At 42.8% G+C, this 22905-nt stretch overlaps 1 protein-coding gene across 1 annotated transcript in view; it reads right to left on the bottom strand.

Annotated features, from left to right (window-relative positions):
- Positions 1–1308: 1308 nt before the first annotated feature.
- Positions 1309–22905, bottom strand: part of LOC131259368 (putative polypeptide N-acetylgalactosaminyltransferase 9) — a 77569-nt gene continuing 55972 nt past the window's right edge. The window contains exons 4-11 of the mRNA XM_058260845.1: positions 9083–9950; positions 8657–9022; positions 8423–8587; positions 7591–7784; positions 7290–7508; positions 6991–7224; positions 6706–6816; positions 1309–3432 (exon numbers count right to left, since the gene is read on the bottom strand). Of these exons, the coding sequence (XP_058116828.1) occupies positions 3163–3432; positions 6706–6816; positions 6991–7224; positions 7290–7508; positions 7591–7784; positions 8423–8587; positions 8657–9022; positions 9083–9536 (2013 nt within the window). The 5' untranslated portion in view covers positions 9537–9950 and the 3' untranslated portion in view covers positions 1309–3162. The remainder of the gene's footprint in view (positions 3433–6705; positions 6817–6990; positions 7225–7289; positions 7509–7590; positions 7785–8422; positions 8588–8656; positions 9023–9082; positions 9951–22905) is intronic.

The raw sequence follows: 22905 nt of genomic DNA, 5'->3' as shown, positions 1-22905 counted from the left end.
GTTTCCCTAGCAAATCATGAAACAAAATAAAATAAATCTAGGGAGTCGGCTCGAGGACCTCGAAAAGGTTTCACGCACCTGTGATGTAATGTCATTGTGTTCCCGACTATCAAGTTTACTGGTGTTGGGTTTTACACCATGTAGAAAAGAAAAAAAAAACTATCCTTCAACACACTTCCGCAATACTGCGAGTTTCGTTCTTTTCATGATTGATTATTTGTTTAAGATTTTCACTTGTTACGTCCATAACACATCGTTTCTTGCTTCTCTAGTTTTTCCATTTTTTTTTCTTCCATTGTTTTCTTCGCTCAATAGTTTATCTTCATTTTTTTTGTTTTTTTCCTTTTTCAACTGCATTTCGTATGCATTTTGTTTAATTCATTTCGTAAAAGATATGTGTATGTGTATGTTTTCGTTTCTTTTTTACCATTTGTTTTTTTTTCCATTAATTATTTACATGTCTCTTATTTATCTTGTCTAGCCACGTCTTTGCGTATTTTTTCCCCCCCTCTCTACCTCTGTCTGCTAATTAACGCTCACTTCCTAGGAAAGTACAATTGCCCGAATCATATTATCGCAATGATATGCACTGTCGCGCGAATACCTACACACATGAAAACGAAACTAATCATAGTAAAGATAGTTGGAACTTTCACTTGAACTAACCACATTGCACGCCCTCGCTCCTGGAAGTGTAGGAAGTTGAAGGAATTATTTGGAAACCGTTTTGCATTGCATTTTGGTTCACCTTTCGGCCACCGTTCACCCATCCCGTCTTGTAGTGGTAATTTATAATGCGTGATTTATAAAAAGGCACATTGAGAGAAATTGAAGCATTTCCCCGGTTTAAATATTTCTATTTGTAGTCACTATTGGGCTGTTTGTGTCGGCTACCTTCCTGCGAGCAAGAAGTCGCACTCGACGTGGCCGACAGACGTGGAGAGTTTACTTAACTCAACCAAGTTTTTCATACTAGAGTTGCTTGCAAAATGTTTTCTGTTTGTGGTTTATATATGCACTTCGCCATCTCGTTTTTCCATTTATAATGAAAGTAGTGTTTGAGGGAGATTTATAGAAACATCATTGCCATAAAAGCATGGAAAACAAAACTCTACGTTCTATCTCTATTTGAGGCATAATCGGTTGGTGCATTTAATTGTATAAGACAGGTGGAAGAAAGAGTCTCGTTGTTAGAAAATGAACTTGTGTTTTCAACCGATATCGAAGGTGGATATGTAATAAGAACCGGAAGAGCTGGTCGAGGAGTTTAAAACTGTTTTTTCGTCCGCTTTGTAACTCGGCGATATGTTTAGTACACTTGTCTAACGGGGCTCTATGTATGAACAGCTCAGCTATAATAAATCAACATAAATGTCCAGCAGTTTCTGATATGGATTTGAAGAGTATCTTTTTCCATAACGTCTTCCTTTACTTGTTTCCTTTCACCTATTTCTTGCCTCCGTTGGAATGAATGAATGATACTGTGGTAAAGTTTACTCATGGAATTCGTTAGGATTCAATTGATATGTTGAATTCGTTACACCCGATCATACCGTTTCCCGTTCACTCGCTTTTTTACTATCCCTTTCACTCACTAATGTACTCAAACACTCAACGCCCTTCTTTTGCAAACCAATGTCCACTATAGTACTGCCTCGGTAAACTGTATTCGTCATCATCTCGTGCCTCAAATCGTGCCTTCAACCGGAAGCGACTTATCGTTGTGAGTTGTGCTTTTGAGCAAATTTTTTCCCTTGGTTTCAGTATTTCTATCAAAACGGTAATCAATAAACCACAAAACAGAACCTCTATGGCCGTCATCGACCAACTGTTTAACTGAGTCAAACTCATTGAGAAGATAAGATGGCAGTTTTAGTATCCATCTGCAGTGGAGGGTTAGAGTTTTGTTTGGAGTTTAAAATGGGTTGTTTCATCGTAAGGATTGTCTGTCGAGCGGTTTCCCTTTTCGTTTCGCTTTTTGTTCCGTCTGTTGTTTGGTTGTGTTTTCAAGTGTTGAAATCTTCCGTAGCTAAGTCTTGACGATTGTTGCATTGATTGGGAAATAACCTTTTCTTGTTCGGAAAGCTTTTTAGGTATAACTAATTTCATTCCATTTTGCTGGCTTCCTATCTCAAGTGTGTCTGATTTTTCTTGATTACAACTTTTTCCCTCTTTTTACATACATTATTTTTCCCATCTTTTTCTTTTTTATCAATCGATACTTGGCCGTCGATTGCACGATTATTGCTAGCGAGAAAGAAACAAACAAAAAAAATAAACAACTCGCATTCTCACGTCTCGTATGGCAGTCGTTTTTTTAAAAATAGGTGTAATAGTCACATTTCGCCGGGATTTGTTTTCGTTTTTTTTCATTTCACTAACAAACAAATAAACAAATATTACGTTAAATTAAACAAACCACCTTACGTCCCTTTCTTGGAACGGTTTGTAGGGGTTCTCCTGTCGCTCTATGGAGCAAGCATTTTTTGTTTTCCAGGACAAAAACCAAACGGAAGGCGTGTTTCTTCACTTTTCCATAGCTCCAGAACGTATGTACTTAAATATATACAAGAAAACAGAATGGGTTTAATACTAGTTATCCTCGCGCGTTTAACGTTCGAAGTCTTTCTGTTGTAAGTGATTGTGTTTTGCCTCCTCCGTTCTCTTATTTATCTGTGCCATGTAGGTTCTTTGCGGCCTCAACGTTTGCGACTCAATGTTTTTACATTTGAACGTTTTCTAGCTGGTTAAGTTCGACGCATATTGGCAAGTTCGAGATAACGACGATGGCGAGGAGGCGAAACCGAACGAAACGGTTTTACTTATCAACACTTACCAAACATCACAATCGGGTGGGGTGGTTGGGGGAAGAAAATCAAAATCCTAATTCGCGCTTCCTTTTTATGTCTTTCGTCGTGAATTAAAATAAAATATTCTACCAGCAGCACTCACGAAATGTAAAGTCGTTTTTGTCCGGAACTAATCGCCTGTTTGGAACTTCAAAGCGGATGGAATGGAAGCGTCGGTTCCGGTTCCCGTTAACTTCTTCTCGATTGTGGCATCACCCCATGGAACGGAGGGTTCTAACTAACGCACCGGGAACGGCCATCGGTATCGCATTCCGCTCCGAGCTCCCGGCGTTCACGCGGCGAACGTCCGGACTCACAGCTTGCTCGCGTCGTAGTTCTGGAATGACCACCGTTGCGCCTCGACGGCCGTGTTGCAGTCCTGCATGATCAGCTTGTTCTTCGCCTCGTTGATCGCCAGGCAGCGGTCGGACGAACCGTGGCGCAGCAGGTGCGTGTCGGCCGAGAAGTTCCAGTACTGATTGCCCCGGGACCCATGGCACGGGTACAGCACGACGTCATCGCCAGCGTAATCGAGGCACGCTTCGTCCCGCCGGATTTCGCCCGTTTTGCTCAGCATCCAGTACTGTGGCCCAGTTTGTCGTTGTCGGACGTGGAAGGGACGTGTGTTAGTGGGAAGTTGGCGAGAGAGAAAGGGTTATCGTGAGGTAGAAAGGAGGGAACGAATAGAGTTGGGAAGGCGGGTGGTCGGGGGAAGAAGTAAAATATATTAATAAATTTATTCTCTCATGTTGCTTGGAAAATAAAAAACCACTCTAAAACTATTCTATATAGCGTAACAAACTAAGCAATAGAAAACACAATCCGTTAAGAGAATTTCATTCATTACGGCCCACGGTTAGTCCTGCTCGATGGTGGCACCACTTTTCATCTTCTGATGGAAAACATGTCTTCCCAAGATGACGACAAGGGCCGGTATTCCCCTGATGAGATGGTGTGTGTATTTCTCCCAGTTAGAAATGGCCGTTCTGTTTCGATTCAGTATCTCCCATTTGTTTGTGTTATGCAGTGTGTTTGTTTTAAGGATCCTTGTTCTTTTTAGTGGTTAGTGAATTCTTTTAAAATATTCCCTTTTTTAATACCCATATGGCGCTTCTATACAGGATAATTTGAATTTTAAAACAAAACATCCCACAAATGACTCGATGTCTAACACGATCATGATGATGAGATCAACTACGTACGCGGGAAAACATATGCTGATCGGGAGCGCCCATATTTCCCTGCAAGGATAATCGTTGACCATTAGTGGATACCATAGTTGATGAAAGGAATGTTTTTCCAAGGCTGTGCCAGTTGTGCCAATCGAATGGGAAATGGGCTTACATCACAATGCAAACGAACAGTATGGAAAGGCGAACGTTGACGTTGCGGGACTCTTACAAATGGGGTTAAAGCATTTTTTGTTGTTGTGTACTGTTTTGGTATGTGTATGCGTGTGTGTTTGTTTTAATTTTCATGACCACCATGACGTTGTGAATGAAATTCTCTTACACTTCGGTAGATTGGTGTGTTCTATTCGCAGAACCATCTTCCACAATGAAAGATGAACGTTGCTGTTAAAACCCATCTGCCCAGGGGGAGTGTGGAAAAAAACACGGGTAAATTATGTAAAAATGCCAGGTGAAGAAACACCCTTACACCGCGATAGTATTGATGAATAATACAAATTTTCTTTTTTGTTCTTCAAAGCGAAAGATTTTTAACAGCAACAACAACAGCGGTTCGCATCAGCAGCTTTGGATATTTACAGAGGGACGGAGAGGGGATTTCAGTTTACCAATCATCACCACCAGTTCTTTGATTTTGTTTTTTTTTGTTCTGTTTCCACAGATTTACCATTTTTTTGTTGCGTGTCGTCGTCTTCGAACAGTTTTATAATACTATATTTTGTTTCATTTACTTCTCTTTACTTCTCGATCAACAAACAGGACGAACAGTAAGAAAGGAACCATCTAGAGGGAGGTACGAAATGGAGGACATGCATTTACTTTGCTTTTGTACTGGTCTGGCCAAATTCTTCCTGAACAGCATTAATCGATTAAATTTTAATTACTTCATCGGGTTACCATAGTAACGCGTTGCTATGATTAGTCGATGGAAGATGTCCATTTTGTCGATTGATGTTGTTCGGGTTGGTATGTCGTGTTCGCAAAAGTTTTCTTTTCGCGATTGTTTTTTTAATTTAAGTTTGTGCTGTCCAAATGTCTAAAGTAAATTTTTCGTTTCTGTCTTGGAAGAATGTTTTCGTCAAATTTTGCCGAGTGTATCGTTTTAAATGATCTTATTTGGCATTTTATATACGGTCAAGCACTTTTCCGCTAAATATTGTCGGTTGGAACGAGTTTCGTGATGCATATATATCTACGCGTGAGAGTTGTTTGCGGCTGTCCGATGGATGTTGATCTAAAGTGGCAAATTTAAGGTGACGGCTATATCGTGATGAAGTGCGTGGAAGTTTTACCACACATGGGTGATGTGATTTTTTAAACGTTTTACCTCTTAGTGACTTGTAGTGGTGACGTTGGTACTACAGTTCTACAATGAATTAGAGTCCTAATTAAGTGGAGGACTAAGTGTTTGTAAAGCGTTTAATTTACTGCTTTTTAACAAGCGAAGAAAAGAAAGCTTGAAAAGAATTATATTCTAGAAAATGTTTATGTCGAATATTCTTATCTCATCAAAACAAAACATCGAGGAAAATTTCCCCACTTATGTAAATTTTAAAACATCTCCTACTTTGCAACTTTTGTTTTGTTGTCATCATCGGTTGGTAAGAATTAAAAACATAGAACTAAACTGTAAAATAAGCAATTAATAATTAGTACTGCCTCACCACCAAAATCGTTCGTGTTAAAACGATCCCAAAAGCGACTGAAAGCGTTTTACTTTCTCACGAAGAGAACCAAGAAGCGCAAGGGGAAACTGTAAGAGAAGAACCAAACCCCAAAAACCGCAACCCAAATTTGTCCTTGTTTGATGTGTTCATGTCCGTCCCGTCCCCGTTGGGTTGTCAGTTATTGTCCCGTGTGTTTAGGATGATTTTTGCAATGATAATTTAGCGTTTGTTTTAGTAAAGCGTTCCCAGGTTTTTGTTCCCAGCCGAATGCGTTCCAAATATGTCAGTCGTAAAGGTAACCGCCAAAGAAACAAATGTCCTTCCAGTGTGTTGTCTGTCCGTTGTCCAAAGCGTAGTAGAGGGTAAAAGGAGTCTCTGAGAGCTTGTTTGCGTGTAGGTGTGTGTATGTGTGTGTTTGTGGGTGTAGTGGTGTGTGCGTTCGGTGTTCGGTTGCGTTTGGTGTTACAGTACCTGGTTGCCGCCGGCCTGGTGGCATGGCCAGATGCCTATAGGTGAATGCATGTCCTCGGGCTTTGCCGCCGAATCGATACACAAATTGGACCACTCGTTCCGAATCTGCCCCCGGTCGGTACAAGTGAGGAAACAGGCGCGATTTTCGGTTTGAAATGTCAATTTGACCGCGGGGGAGAGGAAAGAGGTGACGGGGACAATACAAACAAAACACGCAGGGTGGTGGGAAAAAGGAAGAGAGAGAGAGAAAAGAAATAATAAATCGATTAAATGGAGCCAATTGAAGTGACGAATCGAGAGTGACTTTCGGGGGGGCGCATCGGAAAGACTTCAACGCTCACGCAAGCGAGGAACTGAAAATAAAACAAGTGAACGAATACGACGACGACGATGACGAATGCGGAACTGGTTCCGGGTTTGACGATGGTGCTGGTTGTTGGTAATCTGTGGCCCTCTCCACGGGTTTGTTACGCTATACGGTGGTGGTGGCACTACTAGCGAAGCGATAGGTAAAAGGAGGAGCATTACTTGATTGCCACCCTGGTTGTGGCACGGGTACAGTCCGACCGGTTTCCGCAGGTTCCGCTTGCCTCCCGGCGCATCCAGACACGTTCGATTGCCGTAACCCATGTTTCTTACCTACACAGCAAAGTATTTTTGTTTGGGTTTCGTCGAGGAAATAAAATGGTTAATTAAATCAGCTTCAAGGGGGGGAGCAAAACTCTGAAGTTCTAAGAGAACCACTGTTCCAAACAGCAGCGAGGGGAATAAGGTTAGGTCCCTGGGATACACCAGGAGCGAACCGATCATTACCTCGCCCGATGCGACCGCATCGCCCGGCACGAACAGCTCCGGATAGATGTTGTCCAGATACCAGCGGAACGACTTGCAGCCCAACTCCTCGCGCAACTTCTTGCGTGACGTGACGTCGCCGTAGTCACCCTTATCGTTGCCGATACGCTGGTAGTAGTACTGTGCGTACTCGTCCATCCACACCTCCGCCAGCCGGACCGAGTTACGCTTGATCACATTCACGCCGGTTCGCCACTAAAAACAAAAGCAGGAAAAAAGTTTTAGAATCACACACAAATCCTTTGGTAAATTATTAATACCTTGTAGGGTGAACGCTTCCGGAAGATGTGGCCGACGTGCGAGCACGGTATGATCTCCAACGAGCCGCCGCACATCCACGTCTTGAACGACAGCTCCAGATTCTCGCCACCCCAGATGTCGAAACCGGAGTCGTACGTGCCGAGCCGCTCGAAGAACACCCGATCGATGGCAAACAGACCGCCGGCCATCGTTGGCGACCAGACGGGTTCAGCGGGACTCTGTCGGAGTATGGGAAGAAACCCCCGAAAATCTCGGTTAATTCATCGACTACGTAGAGCGGTAGGAGGAGAGGAACCTCACCTGATGCTTTCGCTTCTCGCGCTCCGGGACCGCGTGCCAGTTGAACTGAAGGTTCCAGTCGAACCCGCCAACGTTAACGCCACCGGAATCGCGGTAGTGGTACTCCAGCGTGTTGTCGTCGATCACGTCGATCACCGGGCAGACGACGGTCGTGGAGTTGCGCGCGATTCGATCCAACAGTGGTTCCAGCCAGCCTGAAGGAAATAGGGAAGAACAACATATGGTTAAAACCATTCATGATTTGGATTTAGAGGATAAAGAGTACCATTGTTTAAGAATTTGTTTAAAATGTACCACACAGAGTTCGTTTTTTGAAACATTCGTACGAATTCTTTCAGTTTCATGAGCATACAACATTCTTTTAATCCAAAAACAAAAGCGATTCGATGTTGAAGCGAAGATAATTGAAAGGGACCCATCTTTCTTATTGATAACAGGGAAACTAATGAACTTGTAGAGAATAACAAAATACAACAACACTGTATCAGCATGTTCTATCAAACAAGCTACAAGGTCAGGATAAGCAACAAAAAAGCAAATAACTTACTCTACGTAGGGTTTCAAGTGATATTTAGTTCCGACTGTAGAACTCGGAGTTGACAATACTTCCTTTGTTCGAACAAAAACTACACGACGCACACTATTTGCTATGCGAACATCCATCTCTAACTCGTCTTTCAAAGATTGTAGAGACTAAGCATTTAATATTAAGCCTGACTGGGTTTCGTTATCGTAGTTTACGTAGTTCCCTCGGAAAGAGCTATATTCGAACCGTTACATGTGTTTCACTTTCTCTTATGGAACAACATGGAACACTGATAGATGCACTTACCGGTGGTACATTCACAGTGAGAATCGAGGTAGGTAAGGACGGGTGCCGTTGCATGTCGAGCACCGAGCAGACGGGCACGAATAAGACCCTCGCGTTTGGCCGCCCGCACGATCTTCACCTTCGGGTAGGCCAGGAAGTACTCCTCCAGTTGTTTCTGCGTGTGAGCTGTGGAAGAAAACATCCGAAAGGTCAGTTGAAGATTGACTCAAACAGCAACCTGCTTGTCACACTTACGCATGTCGGAAAAGTCGTCGACGAGGATCACTTCCGCGACGAGATGATCTGGCGATCGATCGAGAACGGAGTGCACGGTACGGAGCAGTACCGACCACGCCTCGTTGTGGAAGCAGATGATGACGGAGGTCGGTGGGAGGTCGTCCCGGTAGCGATTCGGATCCTTACACCAGGCATCCCGTGGATCCGGCAGCGATCGCCGGATCGAGATCATGTCCGCCACGTACTGGTTGAAGGCGTTCTTGGTCCAACCTTCGTCGACTAGCTTCTTCACCTCGGGCGAAAGATCCTTCGGTAGGATGACTGGTTTGCCGAGCTCACCCGGTCCATCGCTCGGCGGTGCGATCACACCGGGCAGTACTAGTGCTGGGAAGAGAACAGGCATTGGTTTAGTATATGAAGTTCTAGTTGCTTACGGACACTTACCACCTCCAATCGGTGACTGTTCCTGCATTCGGCTCGGCTTCGATGGCACCTCCTTGGCCGTCTTCACCACCGGCGGCTCGTCAATGTCCGGATCAACGGCACCGCCCATCTCACCCCCGTTATCATCGTCCGCTCCGTCCAACCCGTTGTGGTCGACAAAGTTCACGTCACGCGCTGGCATCAACGGTTCCTCCGGTCGGTTCGCGTCCTGCCGTGCGTTCTCGATGAACTGATTGAACTTATTCCGGATTCCTTCCAAGGGTAGGGCTCGCCGTGGCGAATCATACTCCATCGCACCGCCACCACTGGCTGCCCCACTTCCACTACCTCCGCTCGGTACAGCGCCCCGACTTCCGTCGTCCGAGTAGAGCACAAACACGGCCATAAACCACAGCACGGCACCAAGGGCCGCTAGTTTGAGGAACGAAGATCTCCGTCTACCGAGGAGTGCCATTTTGACGTTGTGTGTATTGTTTTGTGCTTTCCTGAAGGAATTTATACTGTGTGTTCCAGCTCACTTGGCTGGCACAGAACTTGCTCGAGGAATCCCTTTCTCCAATTCCACTCTCTCTAATGTTTGTGTTTCCTTTCCTTCGCTCTTTTTTAAAAACAAACTTCCCGTGATCCTGTGTTACGTTCTCCGATCCAACGTACGATCACCGGTACGCATCGCTCTTTCTGCGTACAGCTTCTTCTTCTCCTCCTACGATTGCATCCAAAAGGTGGATATGTGTCTCTCTACACGAACGTTATATGTCGAACTTGTCTCAGCAAGTTTCCGTCATCAAGATATGCGACGTGGGGAAGATTTCGTCGTAGATATAAGTTGAGTATGGTGCGTTTCAGGTTGCTGATATGTTGCAATTTCCTAAAACGAGAAAGAATAATGAGAGTTTTAGTACATGAGCGTTGACAGAAAAGGTAAAGTAAAGGTTTCAAAGACAATCCAACCCTCCCTCTCGAGTACCCAAGCATGTCGATTGAATACGTGAACGTTATTTGTAACTTTTTCGGCCGCCAACACACCACCATCGCATGCCTGCACGCTAACATAAGCTTTCGGTATCGCTTGGATGTGCCGGCTTTTTAAGGGAGGGTAGAGAAAAAACCCCTCCTCGTACAAGAATGCGTTCGAAGATTTCACGCCTCAACGCGTAACGCGTCCGTCCGCCCTGCTGGAACGCAGACGTCTTAAACTGAGGCCGGGTGCAGAAGCCTGTCTGTCTCTGTGTTCCAGCAAGCAGGTTCACAGACGAACTGCGTGGTGTTTTCATGGTTGGTTGGTTGGTTGGTTGGTTGGCATAGATTCCTCGGCGGTTCAAGCGAGCGAAAGTGAGTTTCTGGCGTAGAGAACGATAGAAAGGGATAGTGGAGTCGGTCGAAGCTAGAGAGTCGGTCGAGCATCGTTTTGGGGACTTAAAGAAAACAATAGCGGCGCGCATCTCCCAGCGAGCGGGTGCATCCCTCCCATTCCGGAGGGTGTTGCGCAATGACTTCACCGGCAAGATTAAGTCTCGGCTGCGCCGTCGACCCGGGACGGTACGGTGTGTGAAATGTTTTGCCGTGAAATTGAGAGCGCATATATATATTTTTTAGTATTTGAAGGTGAGCTGCTAGAAGTAGGTAAATGCTAACAGAAACTGAACATTAGAAATACAACTTTTTCTATGACGTGTTCCATTTCATAAAATATGGTGGATGTTTCCCATTCAAAATACAGTAAACGAAAGAGCATGAGCAAGAGAAAAATTTCGGGAAAAAGGTTATAAAATCCGTGGTACAAGTTGCAAAATAAATCTTGTTCAGTACAGATAACTCACTTTCTTTCCGAATTTTATATGATGAGTAGTTGGTCATTTCTTGAGTTTGTGATTAAATCAAAGACACTCTTGTCATGTTTTATAAACAAACATAAAACAACCAAATAGATAAAAAATAATGTAAAAAAGCTGTTAAATTCTTATATGTTCATAACTAATCTGGATTCTCAGCTGTAAAGCTAGGTTCAGAAAGCGAAAAATGCTGAAAATCACGTGAAAATATCAGTTTTGCTGTCATTAATGTTAATATTCGTGAGCAAAAGCGCTGATAGGCAAAATATTCGATTCGAAAGATCAACAAAACAGTTCTTTTGAACAGCGATAAGCAAAAGAAGGTAATGAAAAACACTAAGCTAAGTCGTAAAACTTATAGAAGAGTTATTATCTTTTTTCGTTCGTAATAATTCCGATAGGAAAAACGAAGTTATGTAAATTCAAGGAAAACATGAAATCTTCTTCGATAAGTTTATTCTTGTAAAATATCAAATCACCTACAATAAACTCTTATCTTAAAGCATTTTATCACCCAATAAACTCTTATCTTAAAGCGTTTTGTTCTTGTTCAATCTTGTTATTGGTTTTAACAGCGCTATTTTTAAATTGGAAGAAACCAACCATGTATTGAAAATTGATAAAATTGTAGGCCGATTAATATAATTTTTTTTTTAGTCATAAAACCTCATCACCGAAATTCAACCTAAAAATAAAACTACCTTTTTATGTTGGCCCCTGGTTTTTCCCCAAAACTTCTTTCTCTTCGATTTCCCAGAACAAACGAGTGGAAAAGAAGGAAAAACTAAAACTTTAATTTCGCACAGAAGCATAAATTTAATTTCATAACGCTTATCTACCTGATTTGCCACACGCTACCAACCGTCGGCTCCCCCAACCCCGCGTTCGGGACCTCCTATCCCCGGGTGATACCGAACGCCGTCTATCGCCTTTTCCCCTTTTCGCCAGTAGGAAAAAGGGCTAAATTACATAATTGGCACCCTTGGCGGAGCGGCCCAACGAGGCAATCGGGCGCGGGCCTTTATTTTTCCACCCGGCATAACAATAATAACTATCTCATCGGGTTACGGAATTGGGCAGAAGAAGCCAAACCGCTCGCCACACCGCTCCCTTTCTCCGCTCGCAGGAATGCCCTCCCTGCCGGTAGCGCGGAGTAAAATCTGCAAATTGATACCGTCGTTCCGTCACCATCATCACCTTCCACAAAAGCGATTGACGGGCGCCATAAGCGTTTCTTCGTCAACGTTTGATGCGTTTCCAACTGCAAAGCAGACAACACACGCCGTCTCTCGATTTATGTGCAGCATTTTCTGGGCTGAGGTGAGGAAATAAAATGCAACCGACTGCCAGCACCTCAAGTCCGCCCCGACGAGGGCTGTGATTATTTGCGCGAAATGATTTATTGCATCCCCGAGCAGCCGGCGAGAAGATGATAATTCGATTTTTGATGTGCACATTTCAATTCACTCGCTTCGCTGGTAGCCCGGTTTCGTAAATTGTAGATATTACTCATCCGCAGTGGAATTTGATACAATCCATTTGAAAGCATTTAATTTTTATTTTGTAATTTAATGAAACAGATCGGTTTTCAAAGCACAGTTTAAAACACAAATGAATAGATTGTGCTTTGTTTCTTCGTGTGGTATTATTTTCAAAAATGTTGTAACATTGTACTTCGTTTCTTCATGTGGAATTATTTTCATACTCTATTGAATGTTCGTTTCTAATGCTCAGTATTATTTTCTTTTTTTTACTTATTCACTTTTCACTTTTGAGTGCTTGTATTTTTATATTATCAAAAACTTTGAAAGGTTGAACTTTGTTTCTTCATGTGGAATTCTTTTCAAAAATTATTGAATGTTCGTTTCTAATGCTCAGTATCAGTTACTCTTTTTTTACTTATGCCACTATCCACTTTTGAGTGCTTGTTTTTTTATATTTTCAAAAACTTTGAAACATTAAACTGTGTTTTTTCAAGTGGTACTACTTTAAAAAATTATTGGGTGATCGTTTCTAATGCTCAGTATCCTTTTCCTTTTTTTTTGAGTTATTCCATTATCCACTTTTGAGTGCTTGTTTCATTCTTACTTACGCCATGAATGAAAACATGGCATAAAATCATTTTCCTCACTTCGATGTCCACTTTTTCCCACGGCCCAATCAAACGCAAGCATGGCTAGTGTTATAACACGCTCTCCGGCCGACACTTTCCATCGAATCGGAAAATAATGTGAATGAAGCCTTAGATGACAACAAACGCTCACGACACATGCATTCCTCGTAGGGCGGGATGCCAAAAAGGTTTTGTTTCGTTCAGGAGCTTGCGAGCAGAGAAAAAACGATTAGCTTCGTTCACCCGGGACACGAAAGCCGAGTCAAAGGTTATGTCGTCTTCTGGCGCGCGCGGTTTGCGGTTTCGAACGCCGAAAAAGAATACGCCAATGAAATGGAGAAATGCGAAGCGACCAAAACAATGATCGCACGTAATTATGTGATGAGATTGAAAGTTATATCGTTGATGGGAATTTATAGAAATGGCGTGACAAACACACTCACACACACGGGGACCCACCAACGGGGAACGGGGGAGGGAATCATAAATTTTCGTTTGTCAGCCGGCGCAGCGGGAGGATGGTTTATTTTCCTCGCGGCAGCGTGTTTTCCTTTTTTTTTTGGATGGAAAAACACCCCATCTCCCGGGTTGGGCGGGGCAGATTGCGAAGACATTTTGTACAAAATAAGCATGCGATCATTTTCTTCCGCGTTCCGCTGTGGGGAAAACGTTGTTCAGTGCACTTCAATGGTACATTGTTTGTTTGTTCCGTTGATCTGTTTGTTTGCACCGCTTTGAGATGCTCTCCGTTTCTTTAGGTTAATTGAATGGTTCCTCTTTTTTATTAGTTGTGTCTCTGGTTTACGGCTTTTTATGTTTACTCTTTTCCATACAAGGTATTTTCCTTCCTTTTGCTTCAAGCAACCGAAAAACAAGACAAACGAAATGAAAATTGATGGGCGGTATTGCGAAGCGCTCGGTTTCGGCAGAAGTATTATTAGCATGCAAATATGAGCGGATCAGCCGCTCGTTTGCCATAGATCACCAAATTATACCTTCCATTGTCGACCATTTTCCATGGTTCGCTTCTTGGGGTGTTTTTTTGGGTATCTTCCGAAAATTGTGCCCTTCTTCTCCAATTCCATGATCCACTTGTGTGGAACCAAATTTGAACGGATTTTTCCCCCTATTTTTCCTTGTCTCACCATGTTTGGGGGACAATTTGAACTGACCTCTGGACCTCCAAAACGCATCAATTTTCTCACGATGAGACTGACTGAGGGTGAAATAAAAATTACCCGATGACCTTTCCGAGCTGAACTCGACGCAATTGCACACCGAAGCCCTAGAAGAAGCACGAAAGTAAAAAAAAAACACAAGCACACGTGAATTTAAATCAATTTCTGACGACCAAACATTTGATAGTTTAAATTACTTTCCTAGAGTGTCATTAACGGTCGGTGGAAAAAAGTAAGAAACGAACGTTTCCATGAGCAGGTTCACATCTCAGCCGGCTCCCAACAGAAAGGGACAAGGTCGTGGGAGAGTAAATATAGCTACCGGCAGGTCGGATATTAAACCTTCCATTAATCTAGCCCCCGCCTCCATCGGAGGCCTTTGGTTTCGAACGCATTAGGGGGTTTTAATATTTTCATTGAGCCTAATATGGGCGGTGATGTGTATCGACGCTTTGGGGTTCCTTTTGGGGGCTTTCTATGCTATGCTAATATTTCCATTTGGGTCAACAACGACAAAAAAACCCTCTTCAATAACGTCGAGAAAATGAAGCTGTTCGTGTTTGCGAGATGCCAAAGTTGTTCTGATTTTGCATTCATCGGTTTTATTTGCAAATAAAAATAAACAGGGAATGGAATGAGTTTGTTTAATCAAATACAGACATTATCGTTTCGTTTTTAAAATAAATACCATTTCATTAAATAAAACTATATATAATTGACGTTCCACTACTTTTTCATTGCTTAAATAATCCACTGTTCAAAGCTCGCCTCGATCACATAATAAGTTATCGTTTTCCTTCAATTACCGCCATCATTGAGTGGAATTGAATGGAGTAGCAAAGCGGAAAACCCATCCAAAGCACCCAACAGCGTGGGGATGGAAGAAAATCCAATCGCTCATTGCACGAAACACGAACGATTGTAATTATTAAACGAGTAAAAGTGTGCTATAACGCCTTGCGAACGTTTTATTGACATTTGCCATCGGGTTTTATTTTGCAAAATAAAACTAAAAAATTTCCCACGAGAATTAGAGTGTAAAGTAGTAGTGTTTAGCCAATTATCAGTCATAAAATTGGCAACAAGTAAACTTAACCACTAACTTTCCTTGTGCATTTGGGAAACGAAATAAAAACTTCAACGATGAAGCGTTCAGCAGAAATCCAGTAAAGCATCCAGTTTTGGTTGTGATTTTTTTTTTTGTTTCCGCAGCTTTCCGCCTATCAATTTGAAAATGACATAAAACGATGCTGCCGATGACAGCTCATTTGGATGGAAAAAGGCGCGATCGACGTAATCCGAAAACCGATTACCGACCGATCAGCGGCGCTATCGGGCTTCGGTTAGTAAAAGTTTATGGGTGATATCACAACGGGAGAAGAAGGAAAAAACGGAGAAGACATCTCACCGTCTCCAAACTCCACCAAAAAAGGCGGAAGACAACACGATATTTCACACGACGATGGCGTTTCTCCTTCTGCGTTTATTTCTTTTACCTTGTTTTTAGACGCGTCCCGGTGCCATCTTCATCAGTTTGTCCGTCCGTCCGTCGAACACGGGCGTTGATGTCATTAATTATGCCGCTCGTTCGTTTGTTGACTGGCCCGGGGGGAGGGAGGGGGAGTTTGTGGCCTTTTTGTTTTCCATAATTTCATGCGGTACGATTTTTTGGCATTTTTCAAAATTGACCATGAAGATGCAAAGTGATGAGGCTCATTAAAGCGATTCCAAAAAACGCCAATCTTCGAATTTGCTCCGTGGCTTCGCGGGCGTTCGTCGTGAAGGTGGGGGGGAAGGTGGGGGCGTGTTAGAGAGAAAATCGCATTAATTGAATTCGAATTCGATTTTCCACCGGAATGCGGACCAGAAAAATAACCTTGGCGTGTGTTACCGATGAACCGTGCAAGACGGACGTTTGCTGCCATCGATTTTCTTTTCCGGATGGCGTTATTTTTTCCCACACTTTTTCGGACGGGAACTTTCCTTTTCTATCCGGAACGGGGGGGTGCACATACACTGTTGCATGCATTCGTTTCTGTCCCGTTGCCTTTCGCTGCGCGCGATATGTATCAAACAGATGCACCGAAAAAGGGGGAAGAAGCTTTTGCAAGCCTTCTCTTCAATGTGACATTTGAAAATATATTGCACAGTGGTGCTAGAGCGGGCGGAATCCGGATGGAAAGATCTTCCGAGGTGTCCCCCTTTAACGGCGACTTGCCGATGCACATGTCGTCCTCCGGTAAACTTTCGCTCAGCCGGTCACGGATGTACGCGAAAAGGTGGAATTTGCAGCGCACACGTGACATTTTTTCTGCACCGCGAAGGCGGTTGGGTTCCTGGTTTTCTAGACTTCTGGTGTTTTGCCGCCGGTTTATGGCAACGTTTGCGATGCCCAGCACGTCCCCACGGATGTCAAATCATATATTTCTTGCCATTCCTTGACGCCCGACACGGAGAAACCATTCTTACGTAGTAAATAGGTAGGGTAGTAAATCTCCTCACGGAGGAGAACGAGCACCGTGACAGAAATAAAAATTCAAGAGAAAACTATAAACGGTAATAAATTTTGAGTCCATTCACCCAATAAAAGATATTTTTTGTGTTTCCAAATGATCGGGATCAAACATTTTAATTTGTAAATATATCATCCATAGCCATGTGCGCTTTAATCATCCAAACTTCTGTATTTTGTGTTTTTTCTTCCTTTACTACATCTTAAATTAAGATAATATTTTATTTTTTCTCACCTATAATTATAAAAAACTCTTTTTCTGTTCCATTTCGTATTTTTATGTTATGTAAGATATGTTCTTTTATTGAGTGGTTCTACTTTTCCTCTCTGTTGAGGCATTACTTTCGCTTTCTATATCTGGTTTTAGTTTTGCACTAAGATCCAATCCATTTTCCTTTCTATTAGATGCCTTTTTGGTAATCACGATAACTTTTAAACCATGTTAGACATAAACTTCGTTTTTGATAACGTTTCTATTATATTGAGTTCGGTTCTTTCATTTTAAAGTAAGTCTATCAACACTTTTCAGTTGTTGTAATATTGTTTGCGTCCTCTAAATAATTTAAGTTGCATCTACGAAGTTTCTTACATTTCATTTTTCATTCGGTAGCTATTTATAGTTCTTTCGTTTAGATTTTTAACATTTTCCCATTACTTTGTGCAACGCAATGTTGCGTTTGTAAGTTCATCTCACACATGTTTTAATACCCCGCACCATCAATCAAAGTGCGTTTCGTTTGCAGCTGGGAAAGTCGGCAACCTTTCGCTTCACATTCGCCGCCGCGCGTGTGTTGCTCATGGACGTTAAACGCCGAATTGCTGCCCTTCACTTTGCACTCCCGATGGTATGTTTGGTGCACTAGCCGAACCAAACATGAAAACGCGACATCTTCTCGCGGTATGGAGAAGAAGATCCATTGCGTTTCGTTGCCCGCATCCATCCGAATCCGATGATCGTTTCCGTATTATGTTTGATAATCATGTGGAGTGTCATTTTTCTCCGCGTTTTGTCCTTTCGAAAATGCCGTGCAGTGCGCACTTTTACGTTCCGGGAACGAGTGTTGGTCATCGCGGTTATGCAGTTGAAAAAGATTAACGTCGGCTGTTTTGGTGTGACGGTTTAAAGCGCGCCTAGTTTGAGTTTTGCGTGACAAATTTTGTCTCATCGCCGGAAAACGGGCAGTTGGATTGGCTTGAGCTTGCCGGAGCTGGTCGCCGTATTTTCTATCACGTTTTGTTGTTTTCTTTCCCATCTCTTCACACCCACCCGTGAACGTAAAAGTAAAAGTAACGCTCAAGAGTCGAGACGCGCGATCGAAGGAAGATGCGCGCCGTCGAAACGAAACCGAACGGTCATTACGGGGTTGTTTAACTTCTTCAGGGAGTTTGATTGTTTCATGTGGTGTTTTTTTTTTTTTTATTCGCCTTCCTCCTGTGGGAGAAAGTTGCCATCCCAGCGGAGCCTAGCATTCCAAATTCCTCCCCGTTACCGCAGACGTTACGAGACGCCGGACCCGATGGTGCGCATCATCGTCGGCTTACGCGCTTTACGTGGAATCGGGCGGATCGATTAATTAGGCAGACAGTTTCGAGCCCGTCCTCCGCCCCCGGGTCGCATTAATCGATCCTTGGATCGCGATCCTCACCCACTCCGTGCATTTACATACGGCTAGACAAAACCCCGGTTGCGCTGATAAGGGATGACGACGGCAGCTTTTGGCAACTTTCTACCAAATTTATTCCGTCCTAAAGCTCATCTTTCGTGGAGTTTTGAGTGGGTTTTAGTTTTTTTTTTTCTTTTCGTTTTGCCTACAACGACACGAGCTTACCCGCTCACCGGAAACATTTTGTTTGGCCAAAATAAATGATGCGGAATGACATAAAACACCCCCGCCAACCTTTTACAGCGTGAATATTGTGTGGCTAAATATCTGACCCACGAAAATCTATCGGGTTTATTGTTGTCCGCAAACACACCGAAAAATAAGGGAAGCTTTCAAAAAAAAAATGTCTCCTGCCCCGCTTGATTTGGTTGATTTTGCATGCGCAAATAAATAAAACGGCTTCGGTGTTACATAAATTGCTCCCCCGAGGGAGGAGAGGGGGACCAGGGGGAGAGAGTGTCGGAGATGGCACACATAATTAACCGTTCGATTTTTTTTTCCCGCTCGATGACCATTTTTATGCAGATGGCCTCCCCGAGATGGATGGTTTTAAGCCGGGGGTAAATTTTTTGTTCAATTTATAAATTTGAAGTCACGGGTTCGAAGTGGGTGGGAAGGTGCGGGGGAGGATGCTATGAAAAACTTTCGTAATTTGGCTCATCGCCTCCGGTGAAGGAAGGAAAAAAAAGAGCGCTCGAGAGTACACTCGGATCGTTTTGGCAGAAAACTTTGATTTACTGCAAGCGCGAATGAAAAGCGCTGCTTGAAATATGTTTTTTCACTTTTTCCGGCGGGTGGGAAAATTTAAAAACCGTCAAGCGCGAGGCAACGGAAAACATGATAACACTCTTAAGGGCGCTTCAGGGGATGGGACGGAGATTTTAAATTGTTAGCGTGCGGGAAAAAAAACTCCCCATGAAAATGTGTCCGCATGATCGCCACCAAAAGTTTGGTTTCTTTTATTTATTTTGGAGTGTGGTTAGTCCAAACTCGCCCTTAACGACTGCACTGGGGCGGAGTGCCTTTGGATTGGAAACACCACTCCGAAGGCGTAAGGATTTTCGGTGGCGAAATGCTAATTAGTGTCGACACGCAACGCAAACATTGGGAAGGATTCTTTCCCCTTTAAAAAGCGCGCACGAAACGGTTTCCCATTGAAGGTTTTTTTTTCGGGAAATGGTTTTCCCTTGACTGACGTGCTGGCTCAAACACCGTCGGGGCTGTCATTTTCAATCAATTTAACATTTAATGCCCACAGTTTGCTGGGAAATTCGCGTCAATTATGGGCTAGTCCATGAGTCCAATTAAATAGGATCAAAAGAAAGCGTTTGTTTTAAATTCAAAATTGCTTAATTATTCAAACAATCTCGGGAGTGGCGAGCAATAAATAAAGCGATACAAGGTATGTGCCATGAATATATAATTTTCATTTGATTCGATCGACCACGAGATAAGGGCGTTTTCGCCTGACACGGACATTATTTTGGATGGACGTTCTTATCGGCCGATCGAAACAAGCCAAACATGCCTCCAACAAGCGAATAAAAATGTATCTTCCATTCGATTTCCCAGCGGGTTCATCAGACCGACATACACACACGAAGAAGGCAAAGGTTAAATTCCCCCCAAAACCCTAACGGAGCTTCATCGAAGGGAAACTATCTCATGGCGCATCCAACTTTTCGCCCCTCATTCGGATCGAAGAAAATGGAAAGAAAACATACAACATCAAAGATGGAGCGAGGTAAGAGGTAAAGCTTTTTGAACGTGTGGCGATGATGTTTAATGTTCGCTGGTATCGAACCCCTCTCGTCCGAAAACCCCCCTCATCTTCGAGATGCACACGTTTGGGTCCGCTGCACACATAATTGGCGAGTCACGCCATCATCGAACCCATCATCGCGTCATCTGCTCCAGTCGTCGGCTTGAAGACAACTTCGGTTTGATGTTGTTGCGCGGTGCGAGAGCTTAAAACTCTACCCCGGTCGTCGTGTTTGTTTCAATCGGCAAACGTTGTTTGCGGTGGGAATAAAGACGGGGTGTGTTTGAAACTCCATTTAAGACATCACCTTCTCCGGGTAGATATACCAACAACCGACGAAAAACATGAAGCCAACTCCTTCACGATGCTGATATTTGCCGATTTCCCATGACTGATCACCTAATTCAATGGTTTTAACTCCGCCAAAGGTTCGTCTTTGCTGATAAATTGAGGAAAAAAGCGGGAAAACAAAAACAAACTCGATTAAAGGACGATTTCAATTATTTGTCGTTCAACTCATCCACGGCTTTCGAGAACTTTATGTGGATTATTTTTAGTAGGATTGGCCTACGGTGTACATGTACAGGTTGGTACACGATCAGAACGAGAAGATATTGCTAGCAGAGCCCCAGTGAAACAATTTGCCAATGTGCAGATTTGTTCGGCAAAGGTCAATCCGCCATAAATCTTTATCTTCTTCTTGGCAAGCATTTGTCGTGACTTTGATGTGGAAACAACTTTTCAACAGCTTTTAACATCAATATCGATGGCCTAAATTTTGTCTGTGCCTAACAAAATCAAAATTGCTGTTTTTAGATGAATTCAATAAATATTCAATTCAAGAATTTGTTTTAATGTTTACTCTACAAAATTTGGATTTAGTTCTATTTTTTCATAACCAAAGTATGAAATTATTTCACAATACTTGTTTAGATTAGAGTTGTGTAAATCTGATTCAGATTCATGAATCTGAATGAATCTCTGCCTTATAAGGGATTCATGAATCCTAAAGACACACCAACTGATGAAAAGTCACCAGCCAAAAATGGGTTGAGGGACCCTTTTTTTGTTTGGTCGTGATTCGTGACAGATCCATGAAGATTCATTAAGGTTTCGAAAGATGCATTAAGCTTTGAAGATTCGAATCCGCAAAGATCCATGAATCCATCGGAATGAATCTTTGGTGAAAGATTCATATGAATGAATCTCGCCAAAAGATTCATTAAGCACAACACTAGTTTAGATATAGGACAGAAGGATAGAATAGATAAATGCAATCAGTATTATATCAATTATTTGTAGGACATAATTTTCCCAAAGACTAGAAGGAAAACCACAACTGTGAAATGTCAAATCGAGCTGCTCGAATTGGCTGATAGTGTGTGTTCGAAAGTGGGGAGATCAATTAGCACCAGGTTGGAAGTGAAACCCGTGTTTTCTTTCCTGTTTTCCTTGTCGCCGGGCCGACACAGGAGATTGGGAAAAGTGGCCATCGGTTTGCCAAGCTCAGCTGCACTGAACCGGAATCGGACGGAGCCGGCTAGAAATTGACAGTTTCCTCCAGCGCAATTAAGATGATTGGTCGATAACAACGCTAGTATCGCGCAAACCGCGGTTCTCTAAGGTGGGGATCGACAAAATCAGGAACAACTGCAAGCGCCCGGGAGGCGTGAGGGGGGAAAGCGGGAAAAGTGCATTTTAATTAAGCCATAGCGTTAGCCTTCCGCCCCTTTTCTCCGCACCGGATGGAAGGTGTTTGTTTGGAAGCGATTTACTACGACAGGCACGCATCGACGCGCCATCTGCTCCTCTGCTTGGCCGGCTTTGGGTGTGTATATGTGTGTCGGACAACGGTTCCGGTCACCGCCAGCGGAAGGGAGGTGTGGTCGCGCGAGATCGAAATGTAGTGGAAAACTCAAAGGAGGAAAGAAAAATAGCATAATGGAAAATAAAACGGTCCCCCCATAATCAGACCGGAACTAACGGACATATGTGTGCGTATGCTGGCGTCCGGTAACGTCCCTTCTGTGTCAGTGTTTTTTTTTTTTTAGGATCATCCGAACGCGTGAAAGCTTGGGTGGGTGATGAAAATAGCGTCAACCCAAAAATGAAAACTGCAATACGCCGGGCAAATGGGGATAATTCCCGCTATCAAAACACGGATGTGTCAGTTTCAATAGATTTCATTTGTTCAATTATCAATTTCACTGCCCATCTCTTGCTTGCGTGGTTGGTTGCCCAAACCATTAAATATTCTATTAAATTTTAGATACCTTTTTCTCACTATTTTAAATTATTTGAGCAGCAATTTATTACGTCAAATTAATTAATGTCGTTATTGTCTTTGTTTAAACGTAACTTATTGATTATAATAGAATTAATTTGACCTCTGTTTGGAGAACATAAGTTTTAATTTTTAAAATGGTTGTTTTACGTTTCTTTATCAGTTTGTTATCGCCTCGAAATCTGTAATTTTGGCTTTTCTATTTTTTCAAAATCTTATTTATTTTCTCGTCTTACCAGAGGAAAAAGTAAAAATGCCGCGTGTAATTTTTGAGTAATTTTAAATCGCTTTCATTGTTTTAAAAATTAATCTAGATTTGCAAGATACGTAAAGTTGTTTTTCTCCTTTAAAAGACTAAGAGATTCTCTTCATTATCCAATTTGAAACTTGTAGTTAGTAAAACTATTAAACTAAGTTTATAATGCAAACCAGTCAGTATAACGAAATTGACAAGCTCATCTCAATTATCATTATTCAA

Source organism: Anopheles coustani, chromosome 3 (assembly GCF_943734705.1).
Source record: "Anopheles coustani chromosome 3, idAnoCousDA_361_x.2, whole genome shotgun sequence".
Lineage (NCBI taxonomy): Eukaryota > Metazoa > Arthropoda > Insecta > Diptera > Culicidae > Anopheles > Anopheles coustani.
Note: the sequence above shows the minus strand (reverse complement) of the source record. Positions and strands in the feature narration are given on the sequence as shown.